The 27,069-nt window shown below is 46.7% G+C and overlaps 1 protein-coding gene across 1 annotated transcript in view; it reads left to right on the plus strand.

The window, feature by feature from the left end:
- The window catches only part of myo6a (myosin VIa), a 79,333-nt gene that overhangs the window by 11,431 nt on the left and 40,833 nt on the right, over positions 1–27,069 (plus strand). Inside the window, exons 2-15 of the mRNA XM_031581140.2 lie at positions 1,957–2,091; positions 5,480–5,549; positions 5,680–5,753; positions 6,840–6,969; positions 8,101–8,206; positions 8,455–8,510; positions 8,620–8,714; positions 9,980–10,144; positions 12,712–12,792; positions 16,079–16,259; positions 17,716–17,860; positions 25,318–25,475; positions 25,960–26,051; positions 26,834–26,906. Of these exons, the coding sequence (XP_031437000.1) occupies positions 1,975–2,091; positions 5,480–5,549; positions 5,680–5,753; positions 6,840–6,969; positions 8,101–8,206; positions 8,455–8,510; positions 8,620–8,714; positions 9,980–10,144; positions 12,712–12,792; positions 16,079–16,259; positions 17,716–17,860; positions 25,318–25,475; positions 25,960–26,051; positions 26,834–26,906 (1,543 nt within the window). The 5' untranslated portion in view covers positions 1,957–1,974. The remainder of the gene's footprint in view (positions 1–1,956; positions 2,092–5,479; positions 5,550–5,679; positions 5,754–6,839; positions 6,970–8,100; positions 8,207–8,454; positions 8,511–8,619; positions 8,715–9,979; positions 10,145–12,711; positions 12,793–16,078; positions 16,260–17,715; positions 17,861–25,317; positions 25,476–25,959; positions 26,052–26,833; positions 26,907–27,069) is intronic.

Consider the following 27,069-nt stretch of genomic DNA (forward strand, 5'->3'; position numbering starts at 1 on the left):
AAGTTCTATTTTTGTGCTGTGAAGCGCACAGTAACATCACAGACTGCACACCCCCTAAAGGCAGGACCGTTATGAAATGTGGTGATTAGACGGTATTGAGTTTGTTAGGCATTTGGACGTACAGATTTAATCTTGAAACAGCCTGTGGGGAGCCTCCTGGTGTGGTTGGGTGGGTGGCGGGGTAGAAATGAAGTCATATACCTGAAAGTGAGGGTTAAATTAGCATCAGCAGTTTCCACACAGATTCCAGGACATTGGTCCACTCCAGATCTAATATAATGGGACTTCAAATGCCTCTCAATGGCCGGCATCCACAGAGAAAGTGTTGCCAGATGTCGCATTCAGTTGCGTAAGATTTATGTCATTAATAAAAATGGGCTGCCAAATATTTTCCACAGAATTTACAAGCTCACTAAATGGCCAAATAGGAGCCTTTTAGCTCACGATGAAGAGGGAAAGCCATTAAATCACCTCTACTTAGAGCATGTTAGGTTAGTAAACGTAAACGTTTACAAAAAGCCCTGGGTGTCCTTAAAGTGACTTCAGAGAGTTGGCAGTGTATCATCATCGCCCCGTCTCAACCACAAGGAAGCTCTGTTTTATACCGCGCAAAACATATCTCTCCGTTTATCTTTCCCCTTGTCCAGTTTGTTTGTTTTACTGGCTTATCTTGTCTTGCATGGCTCCTTGAAGTTATTTTGATGAGCAGGACTGTGGCTTTTCCAGTGGCCTGGGGCAGAATGAAACCATTGTATTTGCACAGAGAGCGAATCCCAAAGCATGACCTGAATAATTGATAATTGAGAGCTGAAAGTCGTTGCCCTTGAACTTACTGGCTGTAATCTGGGAACTGGCCAAACTGGAGCGCTTTTGTGTCTTGGGTAGCTATGGTGGCCTGCGAGGGACACACTTCTGGAGATCGGCGGTCGTGGGCACAAAAGGGGAATGTCCCCGTGTGCCTGGGGCCGATGAAACATACTGGGCAGTCAGTCTGCATTTTTCAACCAGCCCCTGGTTACAGTTTCAGAAGAAGGGAACAGCCCAGCGGAAGCCATAGGAGTGAGAGGGCCAAGGCTGTTCACTTAACAAACTCAAGCACACATTTCATACAGGAAAGAATTGTTCTTCGCTCTAAGGCTAGACTTCCTGTCCTTACTGTTTTGTTGTTTCTGTTTTTAATCAAATTGTTGTTGTTAGCTGGAGCCTGGACTCCCACAGGCTCTGTGTGTGTGTGTGTGTGTGTGCACGGGGGGTGGGGTGGGGGGGGGGGGGGGGGGGGTGTTGTGTGGGTGTTGGCGTGTGTGTGCATGTTGGTTTGGACCAGTTTGGGTGTTTTCTACCCTCCCTGAGTGGGTTTGCTGTTCATTCTACTGTGAGCTCTTCACAGTAACAGTGTCAGCTGTTATCTTTGCTCCACAACAACATAATTGGAGGCCTCACCAGATCATTAGTCTGTGGGGATCAGGTTAACTCTGAGAGTCCTTCTGATTGGTTAGTTGTAGAGAAGAGAACATGTTTACAGTGTTGCATTTATACATTAAACACTGATGCGTCATTCTCAACCGTCAACATAGACATTAGCGGTTTGTCATCAGTTTGGCATCAACAACTGAAAACCACTATCATGCCATCAGTGGGGATGTGGGGTGCATTTGTTGTCGAGAAGAACTATCACATTCTCTTAAAATCTCTTTAATTATTGTTAAGTAGCTGATTGGTTGTGGACAGCCTTGCAATAATGGTCATCTATAGAGGCGTTGTTAGGCTGCGGAAGCTTCCGAGGGTATTTATTAGTTCATGAGAGAGAGACCGTGTGACCGCGCCTTACAAAGTAACTCCCACCCACTCTCTGTGTACTAGAAAACATTTTTGACAGCTCTGCTGCAGTGATGTCTTTTAACTTTGATGCCTTGCACTCTTTCATATCTTGCGTCTCTCCCCTCCCTCCCTCTCCAGAGCCTGTAGAGCGGTGCCATGGAGGATGGGAAGCCGGTGTGGGCCCCACACCCAACAGAGGGGTTCCAGTTGGGCACCATCGTGGACATCGGAGCGGACAGCCTCAGCATCGAGCCGCTGAAGGGGAAGGGGAAGGTGAGCGGCGTCCCTATAATCCTAATGCTGCTTAAGCGCCGAGCAGAGCAGAGCTAACTCAGGGTGGCAGGTATTAGACCTTCTCCCTTGTCTCCTCTCTCGTCTCGTCTCGTCTCCTCTCTCGTCTCCTCCCTCAGCTCCACGGGCAGCTGTGAAGGTGATGTTATACTTTCTCCGTCAAACACATTTAAGCTGGTAGACCAGTTCCCACTCCCCCAGTATGTCCACAAAAAAAAAAAAAAAACCTTCCCGGAGCTGACATCAGAATTTTATAAAGATGAAAGTCAGAGTTTAAGTGTTCTGGATTCTGGGTCCCCAGAAGTGGTAAGTGTGTAATTGTTCCTGTTTTTGTGATGGAATAGATCACTGGAGCAACTTCTGAGCAGTTTGCCACTAGGAGAAGCAAAGGCAGAAGCACTTCCACCAACATGCTATCCTTTCTCAATATTAATGTTTAGCCCTTAAAACATGGCGGTCTGATCTCCGGTGTAGGTGACACAAAGAGGCAGAGCCAGCTCCTCGTGACCACCGATGACGGATGTGTCTCATGTGGCTCGTTCTACGGGGGGTACGCAGAGGGCACAATGAGCAGACTGTTCACTGTGGCCCCGTTTGTGCCAGTGCCCTGCGGGCATCCACAGCGGCCGGTGGACATCAGTGGGCATCAGTGGGCATCAGTGTGACACCTCTTCACATTGGCACAATGCTAGACTCTGTGCTTGCTCCTCACTCTGGACAGTGTGGCCGTCACCTCCTGCTCCGGCTCCAGCGCCATCATGGCCCTCGTTTAACCACTGGAGGCAGTTGGTGCGAGAGTAATTAGGTCATATCATCATGGTTCATAAGTAAAGGTCCAGCCCAAGGAGGGTCAGTTTACCATATCCGGGAACCAAAATGAATTGTGTTCAGTGAAAATGTTATGTGGTGTTCTTGCTAAAACACGGCATACACAACCCATGTTAAGAGCTGTATGTCTTCACAGAGGTAACACGATCCAGAATGTTTTGTTATTCGATATCTTAACCCCTTTTGGAATTTCCTCGGCCCCCTCACTCTAATTGGAATGGTATTGATTACTTGCCGTGTTATGACAACATAAATATTATCATCATTAGCATCAGTTCATGTCTCTTTTTGGCCCTTGTTTACCAAGGGCCTATAAGTATCTGTTCAGTTTGTGGGAGCAGTTTGAAGATTTTACTTTTCTTTCCCCGCTGAATTTGGCATCAATTTGAGACCTACCCTCAGCCGTGCTGCAATGGTTCAGGGTTAATGTTGCATGTATTAAAAAAAGTTACTGCTCCCACCTGAAGGCAGTAATACATCAAAGTCCTTGAGGGACTGTGCTGGCCTCCAGCCACCGCTCAAGGCTTCGTCAGACATTACCTCGCCTCTCTGTCCCAAGATGTGGAACAAACAGCTCACCGCTATGTCCTGTGTCCTTGCCATGCCCCATGAGGAACCGCTCCCTCTCTCTCTCCCTCTCCCTCTCCCAGCAGGGTACGCAGCCAGAGAGTCCTTGAGGGCTAAAGCCAGTGAACCACGGCTGACCTACATGTGCAGAGGTCGCCCAGCATGTGTTCTCCTTAAATGTCTCGAGTCTTTTCTCCGTGTTTACAGTTGTTAGTCCTAGTTGGAGACCATGCCTGGCAGTACTACTATGAAAGGTGGAAAATTGAACTGGCTGTCTGCTCCAGCGCCTTGAGCTGTAACGCTGATGAATGGAACAGATGTTTGTGGTTATTAGAAACAATGCACATAGCTAGCAGGGATCAGACCCTCACTGTAGAGTTCCTTGTCACATGCTCTACCAACATGACTTGTTTTATCAGACCACTTCACCATATTGATTTGAAGTATTCCGTAAAGCAGACACTAACATTTTTTTGTTTGGAGCAGATCTATTATTGATCCTCGGGCTCCCCGGGAATACTCCAACTAATACTCCGTGAGGAATGCTGAACTTCCTTTGAAACTCTCAACCCTCAGCTCGCCTGTCTTTGATGTCTGAAGAGTGTGCGTCTTTAATCTGTGGGTCTGTAATGAGGCACGGGCAGAACCTGTGCCACGACTGGACGCTTAAATCAGAGGCATGTGACACGGGCTTTCAAACGGCTGCTTCTCGTGTTTCCCCTCAGCCATAGAGAGGAGAGAAAAAGAGTAGGAGTGTGTCTGAAAGAAACAGAAGAGAGAGGGAGAGAACATGACACAGAGAGGGGGAGGGAGAGATGGAGACAGAGAGAACAGAGACAAAAGAGAGAGAGAAAGAAGAGGTAATGATGGCCTTCTCAAGCAGTCGTGCAGCGGCATTGGCACTCGGAGAGGGTGCTATCCTGCATTCCCCCACGCACAGCCACCCACAGCACACACACACACAACACACACACACAGCACACAGCACACAGCACACAGCACACAGCACACAGCACACAGCACACAGCACACAGCACACAACACACAACACACAACACACAGCACACAGCACACAGCACACAGCACACAGCACACAGCACACAGCACACAGCACACAGCACACAGCACACAGCACACAGCACACAGCACACAGCACACAGCACACAGCACACACACACAGCACACACAGCACACACCGCCTGTGCCTCATGCTCGAAAGCCCAACCACAGCCAAGCAGTCATCCTCCCGAGGCCTGTAGCTCTGTGTTTGTGTTTCTGTGTGTGCTGTTGTATCGGCTTACTGCTGCCGCCGGACGGCTGATGGACCCGGTGAATAATGCATCGAGCCGCAGCTCCTGGGCCGCCTCCCCCCGCCGCTCGCGTTCGAGGTGTGGAGCGACGGCTGCCAAGTTCAAGACCCCAACGCCGCCACCGCTGCCGTCTGTTGGGCAAGCAGATGAACTGACCGACAGACAGACCCTCACACACACACACACACACACACACACACACACACACACAAATATGCACAAACACACACAGATCTGGTGTCCCTCGAGTCTGGAATTATTCATCAGCAGAAGTGTTGAATGGGCTGCGTGACCCCCAGGACTTCATCATTCGTTCTGATGCGTGATTGGCCACCGGGGCTTTTGGTTATGATGCAGCAGAAGCGTGTTAATAACAGTGGGTGCAACATTTTAGCGATTCTATTTCAGTGGTCTGTCTCCTTCCTTTAGCGCACGGGCATCATCTGTGTTCAGTGAGGCTTAGCAACAGCGTGTGCGTTCAGTTTGCATAAACGTGCAGGGAAGACTGCGTTTCGATTTTGCGCTCAGTATGTGCTCTAATGCGTTCCACTCCAGCGGGCTGTGCAGTCCTTCAGTAGAAATATATAAAAATAAATAAATACATGAATAAATGGATGCGAAGCACCTTCACCTGTTTTACAGCCTTTGCATTTTGTATGTTCCAGCCCTTTCTGGCTCCGGTCAACCAGGTGTTCCCAGCGGAGGATGATCCACACAAACATGTAGAGGACAACTGTGAGTGCCTTTCTCTTCCCATTTCATGGACCTAACCTTTAATGTGTCCATGGCAACACTGAGAACAGCAGTGCCTACTTGAACTGGTGATATGTCAACCATTATTTGAGATTGTTGTCTTTTTCTGCAGGTTCCTTGATGTACTTGAATGAAGCCACACTCCTGAATAATGTCCGCATTCGCTACAGCAAAGACAAAATCTATGTAAGTCATTCATTTATCCCAGTTATCCAACATTAATAATTAACATCTTTTTTTCTTTGTGCAAAGGTACCTGTTAACTTGCCTTGTCTGTATCCATCAAGCACCACCCCTGGGTGTCTAAAACCAGGACACACGCGGGTCTATATTTGACATGAGCTCATTTTCCATCTGAGCCAGGTTCAGGGCAGGACAATCAGGCGCTGTCTCTGTCTGCATGTGTACTGTGTCCCGCCCCCTCTTGTGTCATCCTCTAGCCTCCTCTCTGTCTCTCCTTTCCCCCCCTCCTTCCTTCCTTTCTTTCTGCCCTTTTTTCCCTCCATGTGCTGGGGTGTGACGGCACCACCATTGTCTCGGTGTGATGCCGTGCCTCCAGCCCTCCGGCCCCTCCCTCCTCGGCTGGTGTGGGGGGGGACGGGGCGGCGTCCTGCTTGCCGTTTGTCATCAGCGGCTCACAGCTCTCGCCCTCTGACCCCCACCCAACCGCCCCCACCCCTCCTTCCTTCTCTCCAGTGACCGCACGGATCACCCCGGGGCCACCGCGCTATCCTCTTTCCCCACCCTCATACTCTGCACTTAATTAGGTCCTCTGAGGTGACGGTGCTGCCAGCCCCCTCTCTGCTCCCACTGTCCCGTGGGGTGTGCTTGCCAGCTGGTGTGCAGTCCTATGGGCCCGGAGGCCTCCACAGGAAACACTTCAGATGTGCTCAAGCTGGCCCCTGCTGGCTGCAGGAGGGAACTACACCTCAAATTGCATCTCTAGAGATTGCAGTGAAGGGAATCACTTATTTGCAGATGCACACTTGTCACTGTCTTACTTGATTTAATTTTTTTTTTTTTTTTAATTGTATTGTTTATGTAATGCTGATTTGACTACCTTAGGGAGACAAGTTACCCCAGAAACAATCGCCCAAGTAACCACACTCAGGAAATACAATTATGATTGGGGTTCAAATAATACTGATCAAGAACAGTTTAGTTACACGAAGGCATATTATCAAAGTATGATGACATTGCGATATGAATGAAATGACCTTTAGGAATTCACAGTCCATGATCAGTGGCCATTTCTGTTCCCCTTCTTCCCAGACGTATGTGGCTAACATCCTGATAGCAGTGAATCCGTACGTTGACCTCCCCAAGCTGTACGCTCCAGATGCCATCACGCAGTACCGAGGCAGGTCTCTGGGCACGCTTCCTCCCCATGTCTACGCCATCGGTGAGTGGAGAGAGGAGAGAGGAGAGAGAGTCTCCTGGGCGCTCAGAAGCTGAGCTCATTAGCTCCTAGATCATTAGCTCTAATTCCAGACCAGTTAACATGCCAGCATGACTGTAGTGGTTCAGAAACTAAAGAGAGGTTGTCCAGGAGAAACTGTTTGTTTTTTTTGTTACAAAAGGCACTTAGAATATACACTATGCATGCACTATACTTATGAAAGACAGCTATGGAACACATCATTCCCAACATAAACTATACAATTTGTAACCATGAAAACGCTCTAATCCATCACATTATGGTCTCCCTGTGAGTGTTGTCATATGGCACCAGCTTTTAAAGCAATTACGTGAATGTGTAACCATGGTGACAGCACCAGCGCACACAGACTTGACAGCTGCAGCAGTCCAGTAATCCAACATGGGTCACTGCGCCGTCCAGTTGAAGTCATCCACTAACTCTGGCCTTCATCCAGAGTTTGTGAACAGTACTGACATGTAGGCTTTGCAGTCCATCCAGTCACGGTCTTAACAGGATTTGTGTCTGTCAGATGTAGTGTCTGAACACATCCAGAGGGGGAATTACAATACTTTCTATGATGTGGTACATTACTAGTGAGAATGCACTTTCCTTTTTGTCCACATGGTGGCAGGCAAGGATTTCTTTCTATTCGTTCTACTCTGTTTTCTTGGATGCTGAGTGTTCAGTTCACGTCCTGGTGTGGTGGCACAAGTGATTACTGAAGTACTAAATGTCTCTCCCTAAAGTACAAGCAAACAAGACTGCGTGTAATGATTTCTCATGTGTATTTATGTGAGTGCAATTGCAGTAATGCTCACATATTAGTAAGCTATAAATGTGCAGCAGTGTGAATGAGGATGAGTTGATGATGAGACATGAATCCTGAGAGCTCATAAAGATCGATCAATAGCAAACCGTACATAAGGGCTTTACAGAATTGATTGCACAACTGAGAAAAAGCTATGGTCAGTCTTAAATTATAATACGGTCACTGTGCACAATCAATGCTCAAGTGTTATGATTGCGGTTTAAACAGCAGCAGTGGTTACCAGAGCAGTGTGATTTGTAAATTGAAGTTTAAGTGGAAGCTGTGCGTGGCCGTCTCTCCCGCAGCGGATAAAGCCTACCGGGATATGAAGGTGCTGAAGATGAGCCAGTCCATCGTTGTGTCGGGAGAGTCTGGGGCTGGAAAAACAGAGAACACCAAATTTGTACTTCGGTAAGGACGAGTGATCTCCTCTCCGAAGCCAGGCCCACCATTTCTCACACAGCAGTGAGCCGGCTGAGAAACATACTTCTCTTTGTGAACTTATTTTTATTAAGTTTTAAGAATAGAGAAATATGGCCTAAATTTGAACAAACATTTGAAATCAGAGTTATAGTTTAGGGAGAAGTTACAGCACTGGACAAGCACAGGACATACAGATGTACAAATGTGTACAATTGTAATTCCAATGTCATACCCAGGTACCTCACCACATCCTACGGAACAGGTCAAGACATCGATGAAAGGATAGTAGAAGGTAATGTGTGTGTTCTAAAGTACACGTAGCCCAAAGGCTTCACACACTTCTTCCAAACATTCGTGTGCTGTTCTGTGTTCTGAAAGCTTTTTGTTTTGTTCAACTGCAGCAAACCCCTTGCTGGAAGCTTTTGGAAACGCCAAGACTGTCAGGAACAACAACAGCAGTCGCTTTGGGAAGTTTGTGGAAATCCACTTCCAAAAGGTAATCCCTCTGATCCGTCTGCTGCGTTTTGGAACATTCCGTCACCACATTTCATTTGAGTGGGTCATGGCATGATGTGACGTGACGTCATGTTGGGTATGAGACGATCAGGGTTGACGTTAAGGTCCTGAGACTAATTAGATCCGCACGGCTACAGCCGTGGTGTTTTCCAGTGCGTAATGGATTGGATTAGTTACAGTGTCTTCAGTGGGATCAATGTCACAAGTGTGTCACTTTTTGGAACGCCCATAATCCAAAGAAATAAAATATGCAGTAGGTAAATGCACAAAACTGAGATATCTTGCGTGAGGATTAAATGGATTAAAAGGATTTAATGATCCGGGGAAATATAATTTAAGTGGGTTTTCTGTTTCCATGTTGGGTTTTGAGGATAATTCTGAACAGGTAGTGGTTGGTTGTTTGGGTTTTGAAGATGAATCTGAACAGGTAGTGATTGGTTGTTTGGGTTTTTCTGCTGAATCAGCAACACTGAACAGTCGCCATCACCTTGTACTTCACACCCATACAAATACACTTGCTACATATATATATAAACCCACATTTTTTATCTTATTTAATTTAATATTCCCCACCCTGGAAACTGCCCTTCTTGTATTTTAAACTGTTGTTACTTGTTATATGTTATATGTTATTTCTGGTAAATGTTATTTTGGTATATGTTATTTGTGTTACCTGTTGTATGCCGTCTACTGCGTAGATGTTGGCTGCCAAGTCATAAGAATTTTGCTGCGCTGAAGAAATGTGGTGTATGCGACAATAAACACTTTGACTTTGACTGACTTTTTGAAGATGAATCTGAACAGGTAGTGATTGGTTGTTTGGGTTTTGAGGATGAATCTGAATAGGTAGTGATTGGTTGTTTGGGTTTTGAAGATGAATCTGAACAGGTTGTGATTGGTTGTTTGGGTTTTGAAGATGAATCTGAACAGGTTGTGATTGGTTGTTTGGGTTTTGAGGATGATACTGAACAGGTTGTGATTGGTTGTTTGGGTTTTGAAGATGAATCTGAACAGGTAGTAATTGGTTGTTTGTGTTTTGAGGATGAATCTGAACAGGTAGTGATTGGTTGTTTGGGTTTTGAAGATGAATCTGAACAGGTTGTGATTGGTTGTTTGGGTTTTGAAGATGAATCTGAACAGGTAGTAATTGGTTGTTTGGGTTTTGACGATGAATCTGAACAGGTTGTGATTGGTTGTTTGGGTTTTGAAGATGAATCTGAACAGGTTGTGTTTGGTTGTTTGCAGAATGCGGTGGTGGGGGGCTTCGTGTCTCACTACCTGCTGGAGAAGTCCCGGATCTGCCGGCAGGGGCAGGAGGAGCGCAACTACCACATCTTCTACCGGCTGTGTGCCGGGGCTTCGGAGGACATCCGGCAGAAGTTCTACCTCGGCTCCCCAGACACCTACAGGGTAAGCTAATAAACACACACACACACACACACACACACACATACACTCACAGATTGACAGACACACACACACACATTTACTCACTTTCCCTCACACACACACATACACATTCATATTCACATACACACATCCTGACATACACAAATACACATATCCTAACATACACAAATACACACACACACACACACACACACACAAACATACACACACACACACACACACACACACACACACACACACAGACACGCTGTCATGGAGGGTTGTGAGGGGTTTTGTTTGGAACACCATGAGAGTGCCTTCCCCTCCATGTATTTAGTCCTAATTAAGCCTTTTTTTGCTTCTGGCCACGAGCCCCCTTGCTGATTCCCTTCGGACTCCCTGCTGTGAAACAGATATGGCTGCTGCAGCTGGCGTCCCTGGAGGTCCTTACCCCTCTCACACACTAGAGGGCAGTGTAGACCACGGCCTGCAGTGCTGCTTTGCTGTTTTGATGCTACCTTCTAGCCTAGCTTTGAATGTTCTTAAGAGGAGTGTGATTTGAAATGAAGGCCTTTGCACACCTCGGGTGCTAACTGGTGTGTGGCGGGGTGTGTGACAGCGGAATACCAATGTGGCCCCCGAGAGGTCATGATTCGCCGTAAAAGAATGGAGCGGAGCGCGTTTGATTCTTTTTGCAATATGTCTTTTTACTCCTGGAAAAGCAATTTGTCCTCGGAATATGAAGCATCTCATCATTTTATCCCCGGGACCTCTGATTTGCTGGGGTTAGCCTGAAGTGCACAGCATCAGTCCTGGAAATAAATAAGAATTCAGAATTACGAGCATGTAGCCAGCACATTATGCACTATAGACGGAGGAAATTGGGTTGTGGAAGCGGAATAGTTTGTCCTTCAAAATAAGAGCTTCCCTTTCTTTCAAAATAGCTTTTCCTGTTTCAAGGTAGTTTGATCATTCCATCCCATGTGTCCCTCAGGCAAGGCCCTGGACCTGTATTAACTATGGCGTCCTGCTGAATGATTCTAATGGAGTTTCATGTTTTAATGACTGCATTTGGCGGTCACACTGCCAGTGATTGTGTCGCTGATTGAGGGCAGTGTCAGTCATAGAAAGGCCATTCCTTATTTGCAACAGAATGAAGAAGTTAGTACACTTAATTCCCATCTCTGTCATAAGTCACCGTTCACATATATATGATTACTGCAGCCCCAGTCCTTTGCTGCTTGAGTTTCACTCTCTGCTCTCCTAGTGCATTCGTACTGTTTCTGCAGTCAAAATGGAACTGGACACATTACACCTGTCTGGCTTTTCTGATACCCATTTTTGGATGAATTCTCTCTCTCTCTCTCTCTCTCTCTCTCTCTCTCTCTCTCTCTCTCTGTGCCCCAAAAAGGACCTCTCTCTCTCCGCCCCCCCTCCTCTCTCTCTTGTTCTTCCCTCTCCCTCTCCTTCTCAGCCTCCTCTCATTGTGAGCCCTTCCTCCATGCCTCAGTCTCAGTCCTGCCAGAGGGCTCGTCTGTAAAAGGATCTGTTGTTTCCATTCACCCGACGTTGCCAAATGGCCTGTTTCTCCCGTACAGGATGACCTCTTGCTTTTGTGATCTTCTTAAACACACAGTCCCCTTACCTTCTCCATCCTCCCACCTGTGAACTCTGTTTCACACTCATCACAACAACAGCGAGTGTGTTTTGCCCACGGCCACGTGGAGCGCCGCTAAACGACTCCCAATGCAACCACAGCGAGAAGCTGTTTTATTATAGACCTGCTCCACAAAATTCATATCGTAGACCATTATCTCACACACGGGTAGGCAGGAATATGGCGCTGTGTTCATCGTGCCTGGCAGGTGGGGGCCAAGGATGCGGGTGTGAGAGTGTGTGTGTGTGTGTGTGTTTGTGAGGGTTTTGACGCTACATAAATTGAGTGATTCATCGTTGTCAAAGTCATCCATCTTTAGATGGTGGGCCTGGCTCTATGCCCTCCAGAACTGCACTGATGAGCTCCATCTGCATATTCACACCACATTTGATGATGATGATGATGATGATGATGATGATGATGGAGAAAATCACCACGTTGGCTCATTGCAACGGGCAAAATGGTTGGAAAGCATCACAGAAAAGCCCCCAATGGCGCACTGTTCCACAGACACCACACACACACACACACACACACACACACACACACACACACACACACAGACACACACACACACACAGACACAGACAGCTTGGAAGTCTAAAGCCAATGGGGATGTTTTTTTTTGGGAAATGCAGGAGGGTGTTAATTGAGTTTTGCCAGATTTTTTCGTTTCCATCAGATGACATTGGCTGTGTAACGATGCCATTGTGGGAGGAGGTGTTTGTGTCCTTCTGTTTTGTAAACTACTATTCTGCTGAAGCATGGGCTGTGTGTACACAGAAAGATTGCCAGCACATTTTGCCTTGTCGTTTGGCAACAAATGAATCATCTAATGTTGAAGTTAATCAGCATACTCTTGTTTTTTTTCCTCTCTCTCTGTCTGTCTCTCTCTCTCTATCTCTCTCACCCTCCTCTCTCTCTGATACAGTACTTGAATCGTGGATGCACTCGCTACTTTGCCAACAAGGAAACCGACAAACAGATCCTTCAGAACCGCAAGAGTCCTGAGGTAAAGTACCCCGCCATGTTCTCTCTGTTCCGCCTGGTTCTCTGCTCATCCACGTTCTCTCTGTTCTGCCTCGCTCTCTCTGTTCTTACTCTTGTTCTCCCATCATTATGTCTCCCTCATCTGTGTCTGTTGCTTTTCTGTCCTTCTTTTTTCCTTTTATCCTCTCTCTCTCTCCTTCCCTCTGTATCTCTCTCTCTCTTTCTCTTTCCTAACCTCCAGTTAATTTGCCATGAATAAAGCGGTTTTCTGTTGGTTTGTTCTGTATGTTTTTCTGTTCATAAGCCTTGCCTCCAGGGATTCTCTGTAACCATCATCACACGTCCGAGTCCCAGAGTCCCCTCATCATCCTCCATCTCCCATCATCACACGTCCTCCTCTCCATCCTCCATCTCCCATCATCACACGTCCGAGTCTCCATCCTCCATCTCCCATCCCTTCCCAGCAGTCCCCTCTGTTCTCTTGGCCCGTCTCGTATGGAGATGAGCCTCCATCAAAGCACTGGTGGAGTGGGATCTGTGTAATCCCAGATGAATTGGAAAAAAGGTGCCGTGTGAAATCGGCTCTGTTTCAGAAAGGATTGCCGCCCCCACCAGATAATAAACTCCGAGCCGCTCACAGTCTCGTTGTGAAGAATTAAGAACACGAGTTCATTTCTCCCTCTCCTCTCGCTGTTTCTCTTTTTTTTTTGTGTGTGTGTGTGTGTGTGTGTTTTAAAAGAGAGAGAGAAAGAGAGAGATGAAAATCTAACAATACTAAATGAAAGAGATTTGTTTTACATTAAGGAGCATTGGAGAGGAGTCGGAGGGTCAAAATAAACACACACTGTTAGTAAGTGTGCACTTAAAAGTGAAGAGATTCCAGTGCTGTTAGTAAGTGTGCACTTAAAAGTGAAGAGATTGCAGTGCCACTGGTTAAACTGAAGGGAGGGAATCCAGGGGTTATTAAAGTGGGCAGAAAACAATCTTTGTCAAAGGGAGTCTTGGCAGCAGCTGTTCAAACTGTTAATATCCACAGGTTTGAGCTTTCATTAGACATATTAAGGATGACATGATGCTGGTGCCACCCAGAGATTTGAACTCCCAACTCCCTCATGTCTCTGCACCAATGGGCTTCGCTGACACCCACGACACAGAGTATCTGCCTCTGATTAAAGGAATAACTGATTAAAGGCCAACGCTCGCGCACAAACTTCACAAGAGAATCCCTCTGTCATGCTGCTCCGGCTTTTCAACTAGCCTGTTTTACAGAAGCCCTTGGAGACGCGTGGCCATATTAACATTATGCTTTTAAGCAGATTTACAAGCTAAATAAAACATACATACTATACCTCCTAATAACAACTTCAATGAAACCAGTGTACCATTTTTCATCTCCACAAATATGTCCTTGCCAACTGCTCTCTCTCCTAATTAAAAACATGGTTGGCTATGTGCGCCACGCTGCCGGCCTGCCGACCTGGTTAATTAATGATGATTGTTATTAGAGGATCGCCACCACGAGTCTCCTCCCGGGCTCCCCAAAGGAACATTTAATAATTCATTCATCTTGTTCCATGACACAGACGCAGCGAGCCATGAGTTTGGATGTTTTTCCTTTTTATTTATTTATGTCCTTTGGAGCGTGAGAAGTGATCACGGCCACTACACGTGTTTCTATTCCATGGCTTTTGTTCCATGCCGTGGCCTTTGCCAGGCTGCACCCGTGCCTTTTCCCGTGCCTTTTCCCGTGCCTCATCCCGGGCTTCTCTGGCCCTTTCCTCAAGACATCTGTTTTAGGAAAAATCAAATAGTGACGTGATTTCATCCATGCTTGGCGCGATCCACACTGTGACTCGGGGTTGAAATGAGAAGCAGCTGTTGCACTTCTGTACTGTGATCATGTGACCTGTGATCATGTGACCTGTGACCATGTGACCCTGTGACCTGTGATCATGTCACCCTGTGACCCTGTGATCATGTGGTCATGTGACATGTGGTCATGTGACCTGTGATCATGTGTTGCTCATGGAAAGCCTCTATGTCCTGTGTGTGCTACCCGTCACTCACGTGATCATGGTTGTGTGTGTGTCTCCTTGCATTGCCTCTTCTCTGTGTATCTCAGGACAATAAGGTGATTATGGTCTTGATTCCTTCTAAGGGGTGCTCATTTGAATCACTTTTCTCCAAACAACTCTGGGCTGTACCTATCATCTAATCAGCTTGTTCAGAAAGCACTGGAGGGATAAGAGCATGCATGCTTTCGTCATGTGTTTGGGATGGGACTTTTCCTTTTGTTAGTTAGTGTAGAAATGACAGTTTGTGGGGAAGAAAAATGCTTTTGAAATTCTACATACACCTCTTATGTCCACTTCAGAATGTCACAGTGCAATGGATCGAGGGACACCAAGGGACCAGTTTACGGCCAGATGTGCCATTTACAATTACAGTACCATTTCGAAAGCTCCACACCAGCACACCAATCAAACTGACACATGGCTATAAGAAGCCTGCTGGACAGGCTTGGCACAAACTGCTGATCCCTCGGCTTTCTGAGTTTGTTATTTACAGCCTGTCGGGCCTGTAATCACCTTTTGAAGTTGTGCATTTTACTACCAAGAAGACGAGCTACTACACACCAGTTTTTATCTCTGTAATTTATCTCTGTGGACTGAAATTTAAAGCCTGATTTGGCAACATGTGGGGCCTTCAGCAAACAGTGGCTGTGAGTAAGGGCCTCCCAGTCGAAGGGGCCAGATTGGTGGGGCCACAGAGCTGCTAGTCAGCACTTGTGTTCGAACGCTCGTCACTCTGCCTCTAGTGCCACAGTGCTGCACATCATTGGACCATGACACTCCTTTCTTTCTTTCTTTCTTTCTTTCTTTCTTTCTTTCTTTCTTTCTCTTTTGTTCCTCTCTCTCTCCCTCTGTCTCACACAGACATACCCTCACAGATGAAGTTCTCCTCATAGTTCTCAAAGCTGACATGCACTAGGCCTTCATCAGTTCTGTGTTCCCCGTGTGTGTTTTTGTGTGTGTGTGTGGTGGTCAGTGAGTGTGCATGCATCCGTGTGTATGGTTCTGCTTCACGGTGTTGGGATGCCCTGTGTGTGTGTCCTGTGTGTGTGTCCTGTGTGTGTGTCCTGTGTGTGTGTGTGTCCTGTGTGTGTGTGTCCTGTTTGAGAGGTGGGCTGTCGGGCGCTTAATGCTACTCCGTCCTTTCAGCCATGCATGTGTTCACAAACACAGACCTTGACTCTTGTTACCCCTTGATATCTGACCCTTGACCTCTGTCATGATTTCCCCCTCCAGCACATGAAGGCAGGCCCGCTGAAGGACCCTCTGCTGGACGACCAGGGCGACTTCAACCGGATGTCCGGGGCCATGAAGAAGATCGGCCTGGACGACACGGAGAAGCTGGACCTGTTCCGTGTGGTGGCCGGCGTGCTGCACCTGGGCAACGTGGACTTTGAGGAGGCCGGCAGCACCTCAGGTACCCCCTGACCCTGACCCTGACCCTGACCCGACCCAGGCTCCAGGCTCCAGCAGCCACAGGCCCCCACTGGCCCTGCTGTTGTGGTCGATTGAAATTGATTTAAAAGAGATGATTGACAAAAATATGCCTGAAAATAACAAATAAATACACTGCATCACATTGGTCATGTGAATTCTAGTAATGGACCTGTTAGATGTGGGATTTTGAGTTAATTAACATGCCAGGGAGGTACACAATACAGCTATATATAATTTTGTGATGTAATCTGAAACCTGTCCATTAGACTTACCAAGAGTAAGATAAACAGGGAGCGTCTGTGAGAGTCTGGAGGGCACAGGGGATGTTGGCCAAACTCCACATGTTTGTGCATTAGAACGTTATCAGTCATAGTGCCTCACTGCTATGTGTGTGTATGCCTATGTCTGCTTGTTCGGATGTGGGTTTGTTTGTTTGTTTGTTTGTTTGTTTGTGTGAGTGCGTGTCTGCGCCACAAATAAAGGCCTGGGTAGTTTTGGTCTTTTGTTTTGTTATTTGTCCTGGAGAGAATTCCCTCATGTGGACTGAGTGTCTGCCTTGTTGCCCTCGGCCTCTATCCCGTAGGCTCTGATTATTGCTCAGATTGAGATGGAGGATAGGCTGCCAGCAGACAGCCAGACAGACAGACAGCCAGACAGACAGACAGGCAGGCAGGCAGACAGACAGACAGAGTCTCGCCCCCACAGAGGAAGGCGGAGGGAGAGCTCCCAGTGGCCTGAGGGATGCTGCCTGCCTGCCTCTGCTGGACTGAGCTGTGGGCTGTGAGTGCTCATTCGCTGCTGTGTTATCTGGATCAGCCTCCCCTTTGAAAAGCAGCACACTTTTCAGCACATTTAGATACCTTTGGCTGTGGATGAGTGCATTTAAGGACAGGGTTTTTGTCCTCCATTGCCTATCTGGTGGTTATGTGTGTTCTCTTATGATTGCTGTGATCATGGTGTTGTTAAGATGGCGATGCAGGCTGTTTGTTTGTGTGTGTGTGTGTGTGTGTGTGTGTGTGTGTGTGTGTGTGTGTGAGATGGTGTAAACTGACGTGTGCTTTGAATGAGAAGTCTGTAAAGTTTCAGGACGGCTGCAGTAATGGTTACCACCTGGACAGTATTCAGGAATAGTCTGCTCTGATTTGTATTCACCTCACGCTCTTTACAGCCAAGGGTTTGTTTACATGCAGAGATACCAAGGCAGGCCTCGTCCAATTGAGACTAATGGAAGCAGCTGATATTTGTAGCAAAAAAGTATTCACTCTCAACACAGAAAGGCAGTGGTATGCCTTCAGGGATGTTGTGTCAGAGAAGCAACACTAATGATAAATGTTGTCTCTCTTTCTGCCTCACCCTTCTTTCTCTCTCTCTCTCTCTCTCTCTCTCTCTCTCCCCCCCTCTCTTTCCTTCTCACTCACCTCCCTCACTCGTGCCAGGTGGCTGCACCATCAGGAACCAGTCGAGCCAGACGCTGGAGCACTGTGCCGAGCTCCTGGGGCTGGACGAGGAGGACCTGCGCGTCAGCCTCACCTCCCGGGTCATGCTCACGTCAGCAGGGGGCGCCAAAGGCACAGTCATCAAGTGAGTGTACAACACACACACACACACACACACACACACACACACACACACATACACATACACATACACATACACACACACACACACACCAGACCGCACAACACACACACACATGCACACACACACACACACACCACACATGCACATGCAGATGGGGAGGGGTCGACTTTAGCGTATAAACATGACCTGAGCTCTTGTATGTAGCTCCAGGGTGGGACCCAGGGGAAGCAGCCCCCTATAGAGCTGGTAGAGCCCCAGGGAAAGGAGAGGAGAGGAGAGGAGATGGAGGAGGGAGAGGAGAGAATGAGAGGCGGGCAGGAGAAAGTGGACGAGACAAAGAGGGAGGGTGACAGGAAGAGAGAGGGGGCGAGAGGAAGACCGGGAAGAGCCATCTGTTCGCTCCTGGAGACACTCATGTCATCCAGCGCGCTGCTGGTTCTGTGACTGACGGGATCAACTCGCCAACACACACACACACACACACACAAACAAGTAAACACTTCACACTGTCAAGCAGCAGTTGGGCGCCCCTTATGTTGGCTGCCACCGTGTTCCATGAATAGCTGGCGAGAGGGGGCGAGGTGAGGGGAGCGTCCAGCGGACGTGTTGGCGGAGTATCGCTGCGGTGTTTTAATACCTGTGCTGAAATGCTCACAGGCACAGGTGTCACCGGCAGGAGTTTACACCCAGGGAGGCTGTGGCTCATTTTGAGAGGCTCTCAACAGCACTTATGGAATACCACAATTACCAGCCCATCTCCCTCTATTATTTCTCTCTCTCTCTCTCTCTCTCTCTCTCTCTCTCCTTCTCCTGCCTGCTCACACATGTTTACTCCTCCCAGCTGCTCCCACTGGCTGTATGCCATTATACTGGTTTAGAAGTGGACTTTGTGTGTGTGTGTGTGTGTGTGTCTGTAGAGTCATAGGTACATCCATCCTTTACTACATGCTTACACAGACAGCATCTCACCGTGGGCTATGATGCTTGCACTTCTGTCTTTGCAGAACATTATGTGAGTAAGATGAATGTGTGTGTGTGTGTTTCTGCAAGCGGCGATGTTTGTGTGACAGAGACAGAGATAGACAGAAATGGGACAAACAAAGGCAGTAGTGCTGTTAGAAAGAGGCAGAAAGCAAGAGAAGCTCACGCCTCGCCACATTAGAGAAAGGGCAAACTGGCGTTTCCTTCCTGCTAGAGAGCCGCCTCAGCTGGCATGCTTTTAAGACGTAGCCTTTGCCTGACCACAGGCCAGCGAGGCGCCCCAAAGCAAGCCGTTGTTTCTGGGGAGAGAGAGCAGTCAATGAACAATCATCCGCTGAATGTCAAAGCACTTACTGCCATTACCCGTCCTCCCAGCATCACTGCTCTGTTATGTTACGCTTTTATTCCCCCCGCTCTTTTTCTCATGTTCTGCGTCAGTACCCGGTTGTTTGGCTGCCCGTGTGGTTATAAGGAGCGGCTGGCGTGTACTATCACTTCCTCTTTTGGGCTTTTGCTGCTTTTGCTGCTTTTGCTGTTTTTATTTCCTCTCCAATTTTTTCCGCTTTCTTCCTCCATTTCATGACCTTTTACTCTCACACACTTTCTTTCCTTCTCCCTTCCTTCCTTCCTTCCTTCCTCCTGACCCCCCCCCCCATCTGCATGCTGCTTTAGTGATGAGGGGCTGGATTGTGTGTGTGTGTGTGTGTGTGTGTCTGTGTGTGTGTGTGAGAGTGTGTGTGTGTGTGTGTCTCTGTGTGTGTGTGTGTGTGTGTGTGTGTGTGTGTGCGTGTGTCTGTCCGTGAGGGTGTGTTAGCGCTGGTGGTGTTACTGTCGTGTTCTTGTTGTTGTTGTTGTTGTCAGTGATCGTTGAAGCCCGACCCGTGTCTGTCTGAGGAGCGTATTTATAAACGCTGCAGTTCCGAGGCACAATGGCCCTGGGGCTAAGTGACTTATGCCTGCAGGGGATTTGTGAGGTCCGCGCTCTAAGCGCTCTATTTCCGCCGCCTTACATAAGGGGGAGAAAAGCCCGGGATCAGATGGTCTGCTTGGGGCGTGGATTTGGCCATTTTGCATGCTTGGTAGAGGTGGGTGTTGTCCCTAATCATACTGTCACCTGGATGGGAGAGTTGAGTGTTACTGCTGGGGTCTAGAGGCCCCAAATAGTCTCCACGCCTGTTGCTTGTGGACCTGCTGTCTTTGACTGACAGACTGTGCTTTCACATTCATATCACATAGCTCCACTGCTCAAAATAAACATGGAGATGCAGTTGCTTATTTTGACTTAGTTATTTGTATATTTTGTGTGGTATAAGGACCATATTTTGTATGTGCTCGTTTGGCTGTTTTTGAAATAGCGTTGTTATCTGTGTTCGTCTGCCTAGAGGAATTGTACAATAACAAACCTTGTGAAGATAAAAATGTGACGTTACAGAGGAGCCCTTTGATCTTGTCATGCCTTCATACCAAGTTTTTCACATTTGAACACATTTATCACCGCAATATGTGTGGGTGTCCTCTGTGGCAAGACTTCTCTGAGAGGGAAGGGGAAGTCTAGACCTTGGCATGCATAGATCATGGCTGAGTAGTGGTGTGTGTGTGTGTGTGTGTGTGTGTGTGTGTGTGTGCGCGCGTGTGCGTGTGCGTGTGCGTGTGTGTGTGGACTAGGGATGGGCATTCGATTAAATTGTCTTAATCGATCGTCGGGAGAATTAACGATCGATTTTCGATTAATCATTAATATTTTTATATTAAAATTCACTATTTATAGGCTATATTAAAATGCAGTGAAAATAGAAAAAACACAGCGTGTTTCCTCATTGAGATCTTTATTACCAGATGAACAACTCTTGTGGCAGTTAAACTTACAAGATGGACAACTCTTGTGGCAGTTAAACGGGATCCGTTCAATGGTTACACTTGAAAATATGCGCTGCTGTACTCTTAAGCAGCGGAGCCGACAGCTAGAAGCCGGTGCTCATAAACACAACTGACCTTCGTTTTTTTTTCCTCTCTAACTAATTAATCTCACATTTTGAAATTCATTCATCTAGATTCATCGTGATTAAAAGTTTGTTTTCTTCTAAAGACTAAATCTTATAAATTAACGAGTAATCACGCGTGTATTTTAGACACTGTTTAATTGTATTTTTTTCGTGCTCTCTCGCCATCAGCCAAGGAATGTATGCGAGACACAATGGTGCCCCTCGACGGTAAATCGTAAGAATTGTCCCCTGAAGCAATTCGAATCACCTCAGTCAGCCCACCGTCTTCAACTATGTTGATGGGCCGACAGTCACCGGCAACCTAAACTGCTACAGCGTTGGTAACCTTTTCACGGACTGGTCTAGTTAATTTCCTAGAGAAGTCGTGGAGTGTGGGTTGGCGACCATCTAACCTGGGACTGCTTTCTGTCGGGTGCTTTGCATTAAGGTGATAACTTAAACACGAGCTGCTTCTGTGATAGCTACATTCAGCTTGACAAATGCTACATACAACTTTAGTTTTGTCGATTGTTCTGTCATTTTGCCTCTTAAACAGAAACTTTCCGCCCAACAATCCCTCAGCTCTCTCCATCTTCAACTACCGTCTCGGTCTCTTCTATCTAACTGACTGCAGACAAGGGGCGGTTTCGTGCCATGGGTCAATGCGCACCGGAAGTAAACAAAGTTGCGTTAACTGCGTTCAAATATTTGATTGCATTAATCTCCGCCACAATAATCTCATAGAATAACGCGTTAACTTTGACAGCCCTAAAATAAATGAATTACACGCACACTACGCAGGAGAACATGTTTTAATCGATGAAAAAATAATTTCATCGAGGAAATTCTTAATGATCAATTAATCGATCGTCGATGAATTATGCCCATCCCTAGTGTGGACACCTGACTGTGGGACAGATGGGGTGAAATGACACTGCAGTTTGGCCCCCTGGCCATCAGTGCCTCATTTTGATGTTTTTTTCTGCAAGGCTTTCTCTGGTGCCATATGGAAAGGCTTCCCTGTTTCTTAAATGAGAGGTGCGTGTGTGTGTGTGTCCGTGTGTGTGTGTGTGTGTGTGTGTGTGTCCTGCTGGGTGAGAACAGTTGGGGGTGAAGCAGAGATGTCCTGGGGTGCAGATAATCTAACACAGCGGTGTAGACGAGTGTGACACATTCACATGCATAGGAACACACACTGTGTGAGGTGAACAGGCTTGGGGAGAGAAGCCTGCTGGATGGCAGATGTGCGGTCCAAAGGAAAAGATAGTGAGCTCTGGTTGAGATAGTATTCAATGTTCCGTGTATGTGTGTCAGAGAACGTGAGTTTGAGCTGGAATTCAACTCATGGCAGGGGGTGTGCTCAGTGTTCTTTAGATCCCTGTTGTGCGTGTGTGTGTGTGTGTGTGTGTGTGTGTGTTACTTTCTGAAAGTGGCATTTTAGATATAAATGATAAAGCGGCTGTTGTGTGTGTGTGTGTGCTCCTGATAAACCTGGTCTGGACCCGGGATATTGAAGGTGCTTTATGTAAGGATTCTAGTTTATAACATTCAGAATGAAGTAGAAATAGCTACAGATTGTGAAGAAATAACAGTTTTGACATAAAGTCAAAAACGCCTGTTTCCCAGATATCGGCTAAACTTAGCATGCTGATCAGCTACTCCATCCTCTCTCATAATACCACGTTGTACCTCAAGAGGCACTAGTGAGTCACTCTAGCGTGTGTGAGGACCTACGGTGGACATCAAATGCCATAAAACGGCAAAAAGCCCTATCTCAAGCCAGTGGTTTGGTTTGTACGTTCTGGGCTACTGTAGAAACATTGCGGCACAACATGGTGGACTCTGTGGAAGAGGATCCGCTCCCTTTGTAGATATGAATGCTATGAACGAAAACACAATGATTCATAGTTGCAGTTAATTATACACTAATATACTATATTTCATTTCTATATCAAATAAAGGCCACTAAAAACGACACACTTGCTTTTAACATTAAAGAGGTAGCGCATACTTAAATGAAAGGACTGTTACTGTAATGAAACACATCAATGCTAGTGCTAATATTGACATAATAACAAATGTCATAAAAATCTGCATTTTATGGGTTGAAAGTGGCTCAAAACGCTATCTACTGTTTTGAATCAGCCCTGACTGAAAGGCCAGTGCTGACAGAGTTGACCGGCTGGTAGGCTATATCTCTACATCATGAATTTTAGATGTTAAAACCCTCTAATCATTTTCGTTAGCTGATGGAGGCTCATTCAAAGGACATTACAGCCCCCTCCACAGCCCCACTCCCCTCCATTTTTGTAAGCATTTTTCAAAATGCTGCAGTGGGTAGAGTTGGACTCAGAGCTGGGGGTGAACTTACACTTTAATGGTTAGACTGTCAGCTAGTTCAGAAGCTGGAGTGCTTAAATGAAGCCCTACAGGGGTCCGTGTGCCTCGACGAAGTTAATGTAGCATATAAATCTCAATTGATGTTGATGGAGACACTAACGGTAGCCTAGATAGTCTTTCAGTCATATAAATGTTTTATGCCACAGGTAGCCTTTAGCATTTGGCCAAACTTTTTGTTAATTTCTGCGAACGGAGAGGAGGTAGGGGTGCACAAGCATAGTAATACACTGCCCCCAATCCGCTTGGGGTGGGGTGGGTGAAATAATTTAGCACGTCGGCCGACAGCTAGTCAATCTTGCATATAGTCCCTTTAAGGAGAGAGAGAGATTTCTGAAATGTAGTGAGGGATAAGGTCACATATAGTAAACGGCTTACCCTTATGGTCTTTCCTTTGCTCTGATTAAAAGCATGGTATAATGAGATCAGTATGATCAGCATTTCCAAATCTGTGTGTGTGTGTGTGTGTGTGTGTGTGTCAGACACACAACTCTTCAATAGCCCACTCCCTTAGTCAGACAGACAACTCTTCAATAGTCTACTCCCTTAGTCAGACAGACAACTCTTCAATAGCCTACTCCCTTAGTCAGACAGACAACTCTTCAATAGCCTACTCCTTTAGTCAGACACACAACTCTTCAATAGCCTACTCCCTTAGTCAGACAGACAACTCTTCAATAGCCCACTCCCTTAGTCAGACAGACAACTCTTCAATAGCCTCTTCAATAGCCTACTCCCTTAGTCAGACAGACAACTCTCCACTGGCTTCTTAAATATTCTACTTCCTTAGTCAGACAGACAACTCTCCAATAGCCGAATCCTGTAGTCAGACAGACAACTCTCCAAACAGCTTATAAAATTCCATCTCCATTGTACTCACTTGTTTATGCCAGTTATTAAAACAATATAATTAGTTCTATAAGGTTTTGTCATAAAGGGCTTCTGTGATCTGGTAGGTACATTAACCATATTTAGGTCAAGTGTTGATACAGTTATTGTGTGTGTGTGGTTGTGGTTGTGGAAGGGCTGGGTCATACAGCTGTAAATAAATCCATCTGGATAGTTTTTAGTTGTTGTGGTCATGCAGCGATTGCAATGTACACCTTATGATTTAGAAGGATAATACTGCACAGTTGTCTTTCCCCAGGCTGAGATTATGTTGTATTCAATCTTCTTTTTTATGTTCTGGCAGCTTGGCAGCAGAGAGCTGTCCAAATAAAATCAGCCGAGGCAGAGTTGCAAACTTCAAAATCCCTTTCATCTCGGGCCTCAGGTGAGGCGGGGGGGGGGGGGGCTTAGGGTACCGTTCAGCCCTCACACTTTTCAGATCTCGCAGTCTGTTCAATGAAAGTTTTGTCATTGGCAGAAATAGTGCTGATCAGCTACACAACATGAAAGGTGCATGGAGGTTACAGTCAGGCACCTTCTCTATGGAGGCTGGTGAGATCCTTACTGTTGCAATGTCCCAGGCACACACACACACACACACACACACACACACACACACACACTCCTCTGAGGTTTACTGAGAGCTCCAAAGACCTGTGCTTGAGGCAGGCTGCTGTGGGCCGGCGGAGCTCTCCAAGGTGCTGAACATGTCTCTGGGCCAGTAGTGTCCCTCCAGGGCCACACCCAGGGGCTTGTACTGGGAGTACTGGTGCTCTCCGTGATCCTGGAGGTGCCTGCTGTGCTCTGTGTCCGGGGGAACAGCTGCTAAGGCCACCATAATGTACACATCTGTATGTATATTGCACTGATCAATCAATGGCACCCGTTTTGGGAAGACACCATGCAGTTGTATAAGATAGTCCTGAATTTTGAAATAAGTACTTGTGGACTAAAATGTGTACCTAACAGGTGAAAGCAAGAATCTTGTGGTATAGTTTTGTGAGGGAGTATATTCGCTGATCAAACAATGGTACCTATTTTGGGAAGACATCATGCAGTTGTATAAGATTTGAAATAAGTACTCGTGAAAGGTGAACGCAAGAATCTTATATTTCACATTGTCATTGTAAGTGAGAGTGTGGCTCAATCTTGTGGTATATTTCACATTGTCATTCTAAGTGAGAGTGGGGCTCAATCTTGTGTCCTCAGGGTGCCCTTGAAGGTGGAGCAGGCGAACAACGCCCGCGACGCGCTGGCCAAGGCCGTGTACAGCCGACTCTTCGACCACGTGGTGACGCGGGTCAACCAGTGCTTCCCCTTCGACTCCTCGGACAACTTCATCGGCGTGCTGGACATCGCTGGTTTCGGTGAGACTGCTATTGCCATGTTTGAGCGTGCAAAACAACTACTATGGAGTAGGGGTTCTGTATCTGAAAACACACACACACACACACACACACACATACTGTACATACACACATGCATAAGTTTAAGCGAGATTAATTGAACATCCAATCACAGCCAATCCGTCGGAGTCAGAGAAGAGAAACAAATTCAGTCTGTTTAAGTGGCCTAACTAATGTTACCTGCGAGAGAAGAAGAGCATTAAAACAGCTAGGAACATCTGTGCTCACACTTATAGGGGGCATACAGTCCACGCTGCACTCTTAGTCTTGTTCAGATACACACAAATACACACAGGAAGACAGAGAGAGCTTTTCCCCCATAGTCCTGTGCTTCTCCGTCACACTGTGGAATTTGAAATAAACTCCTGAAAGGTCACTGATGGAGTCTCAGACTGCCCTTCTCAATCTGGGCTGTCCATTTCTCCTCTGTGCCTTCTTCTCCCAGAGTACTTTGAGCACAACAGCTTTGAACAGTTCTGCATCAACTACTGCAATGAGAAGCTGCAGCAGTTCTTCAACGAGCGCATCTTAAAAGAGGTGAGTGCGTTTGAGGCAAACCTGGAGGGAGGGGTGGGGTGGGGTTCCTCGTGCTCCCTTTATCTCGTTCCGCCTGTCTCGCTCTGTCTCTTTTCCCCTAGTCTCCATTCTGTCTCTCGCTCTTTCCATCCTCCCTCTCTTTATCTTTCTCAAACACTTTCCTTTGCCCTCTTTTCCCTCCCCTAGCCCTCTCTCCCCTTCTCTCTATCTCCTCGTTCTCTCTCTCTCTCTCTCTCTCTCTCTCTCTCTCTCTCTCTCTCTCTCTCCCTCTCTCTCATTCTCCCTCTCCCCTTCTCTTTATCTCGCTCTCTCTATCCCTCTCTCTCTCTCTATCTCTCTCTCTCTCTCATGGTATTTCAGAGAGTGAGTCACAGCATTCAAGTGAGCTCTGAACCTTCTTAATATTTCGTCTCGTCTCTTTGTGCTCCCCATACTGTGCACAGAAAAAGTTGCAGAACTGCTTACTGAAAGAAAGAATTGGGCCTGAACTTGAAGCTGGTGTATTTTGCCACCTCTTGCAACTTCTACCTCTTGAAAAAGTTCAATTCAATTTTATTTCATAGCACCAATAACCCACAGTGTGCTTAACCCTCTGCGCCCTCTGATGACTTTGGAGAACGTTCTTTCAGTACTTTCACTGACTTCAACCTCCTGTTGGCTTCTCATGGAGTTGGATTGATGAGTTGAGAAATTGACAGAATTGCTTTTTACTTTCGTGTCCTCCCCTCTGATCCTTTTAAAACTCTGTGTGTTTGTTTGTTTGTTTGTTTGTTATTCCTCAGGAACAAGAGCTCTATCAGAAAGAGGGGCTTGGAGTGAATGAGGTCCACTATGTTGACAATCAGGACTGCATTGGTAAGTGTTGTTGTAGTATATTTCATATTTTGGCTTTTTGCGAACGCTTTGCTTCAAAGGGACTCGCAGATGAGGCAGTAAAGTAGTTGACAGTTCTGCTGAAGTGTTTTAATAATTTAGTACTTTACTCCATTATATCATTTCTTTCATAGTCATTTAGTAA

This window comes from Clupea harengus, chromosome 15 (assembly GCF_900700415.2).
Source record: "Clupea harengus chromosome 15, Ch_v2.0.2, whole genome shotgun sequence".
Taxonomy (NCBI): domain Eukaryota; kingdom Metazoa; phylum Chordata; class Actinopteri; order Clupeiformes; family Clupeidae; genus Clupea; species Clupea harengus.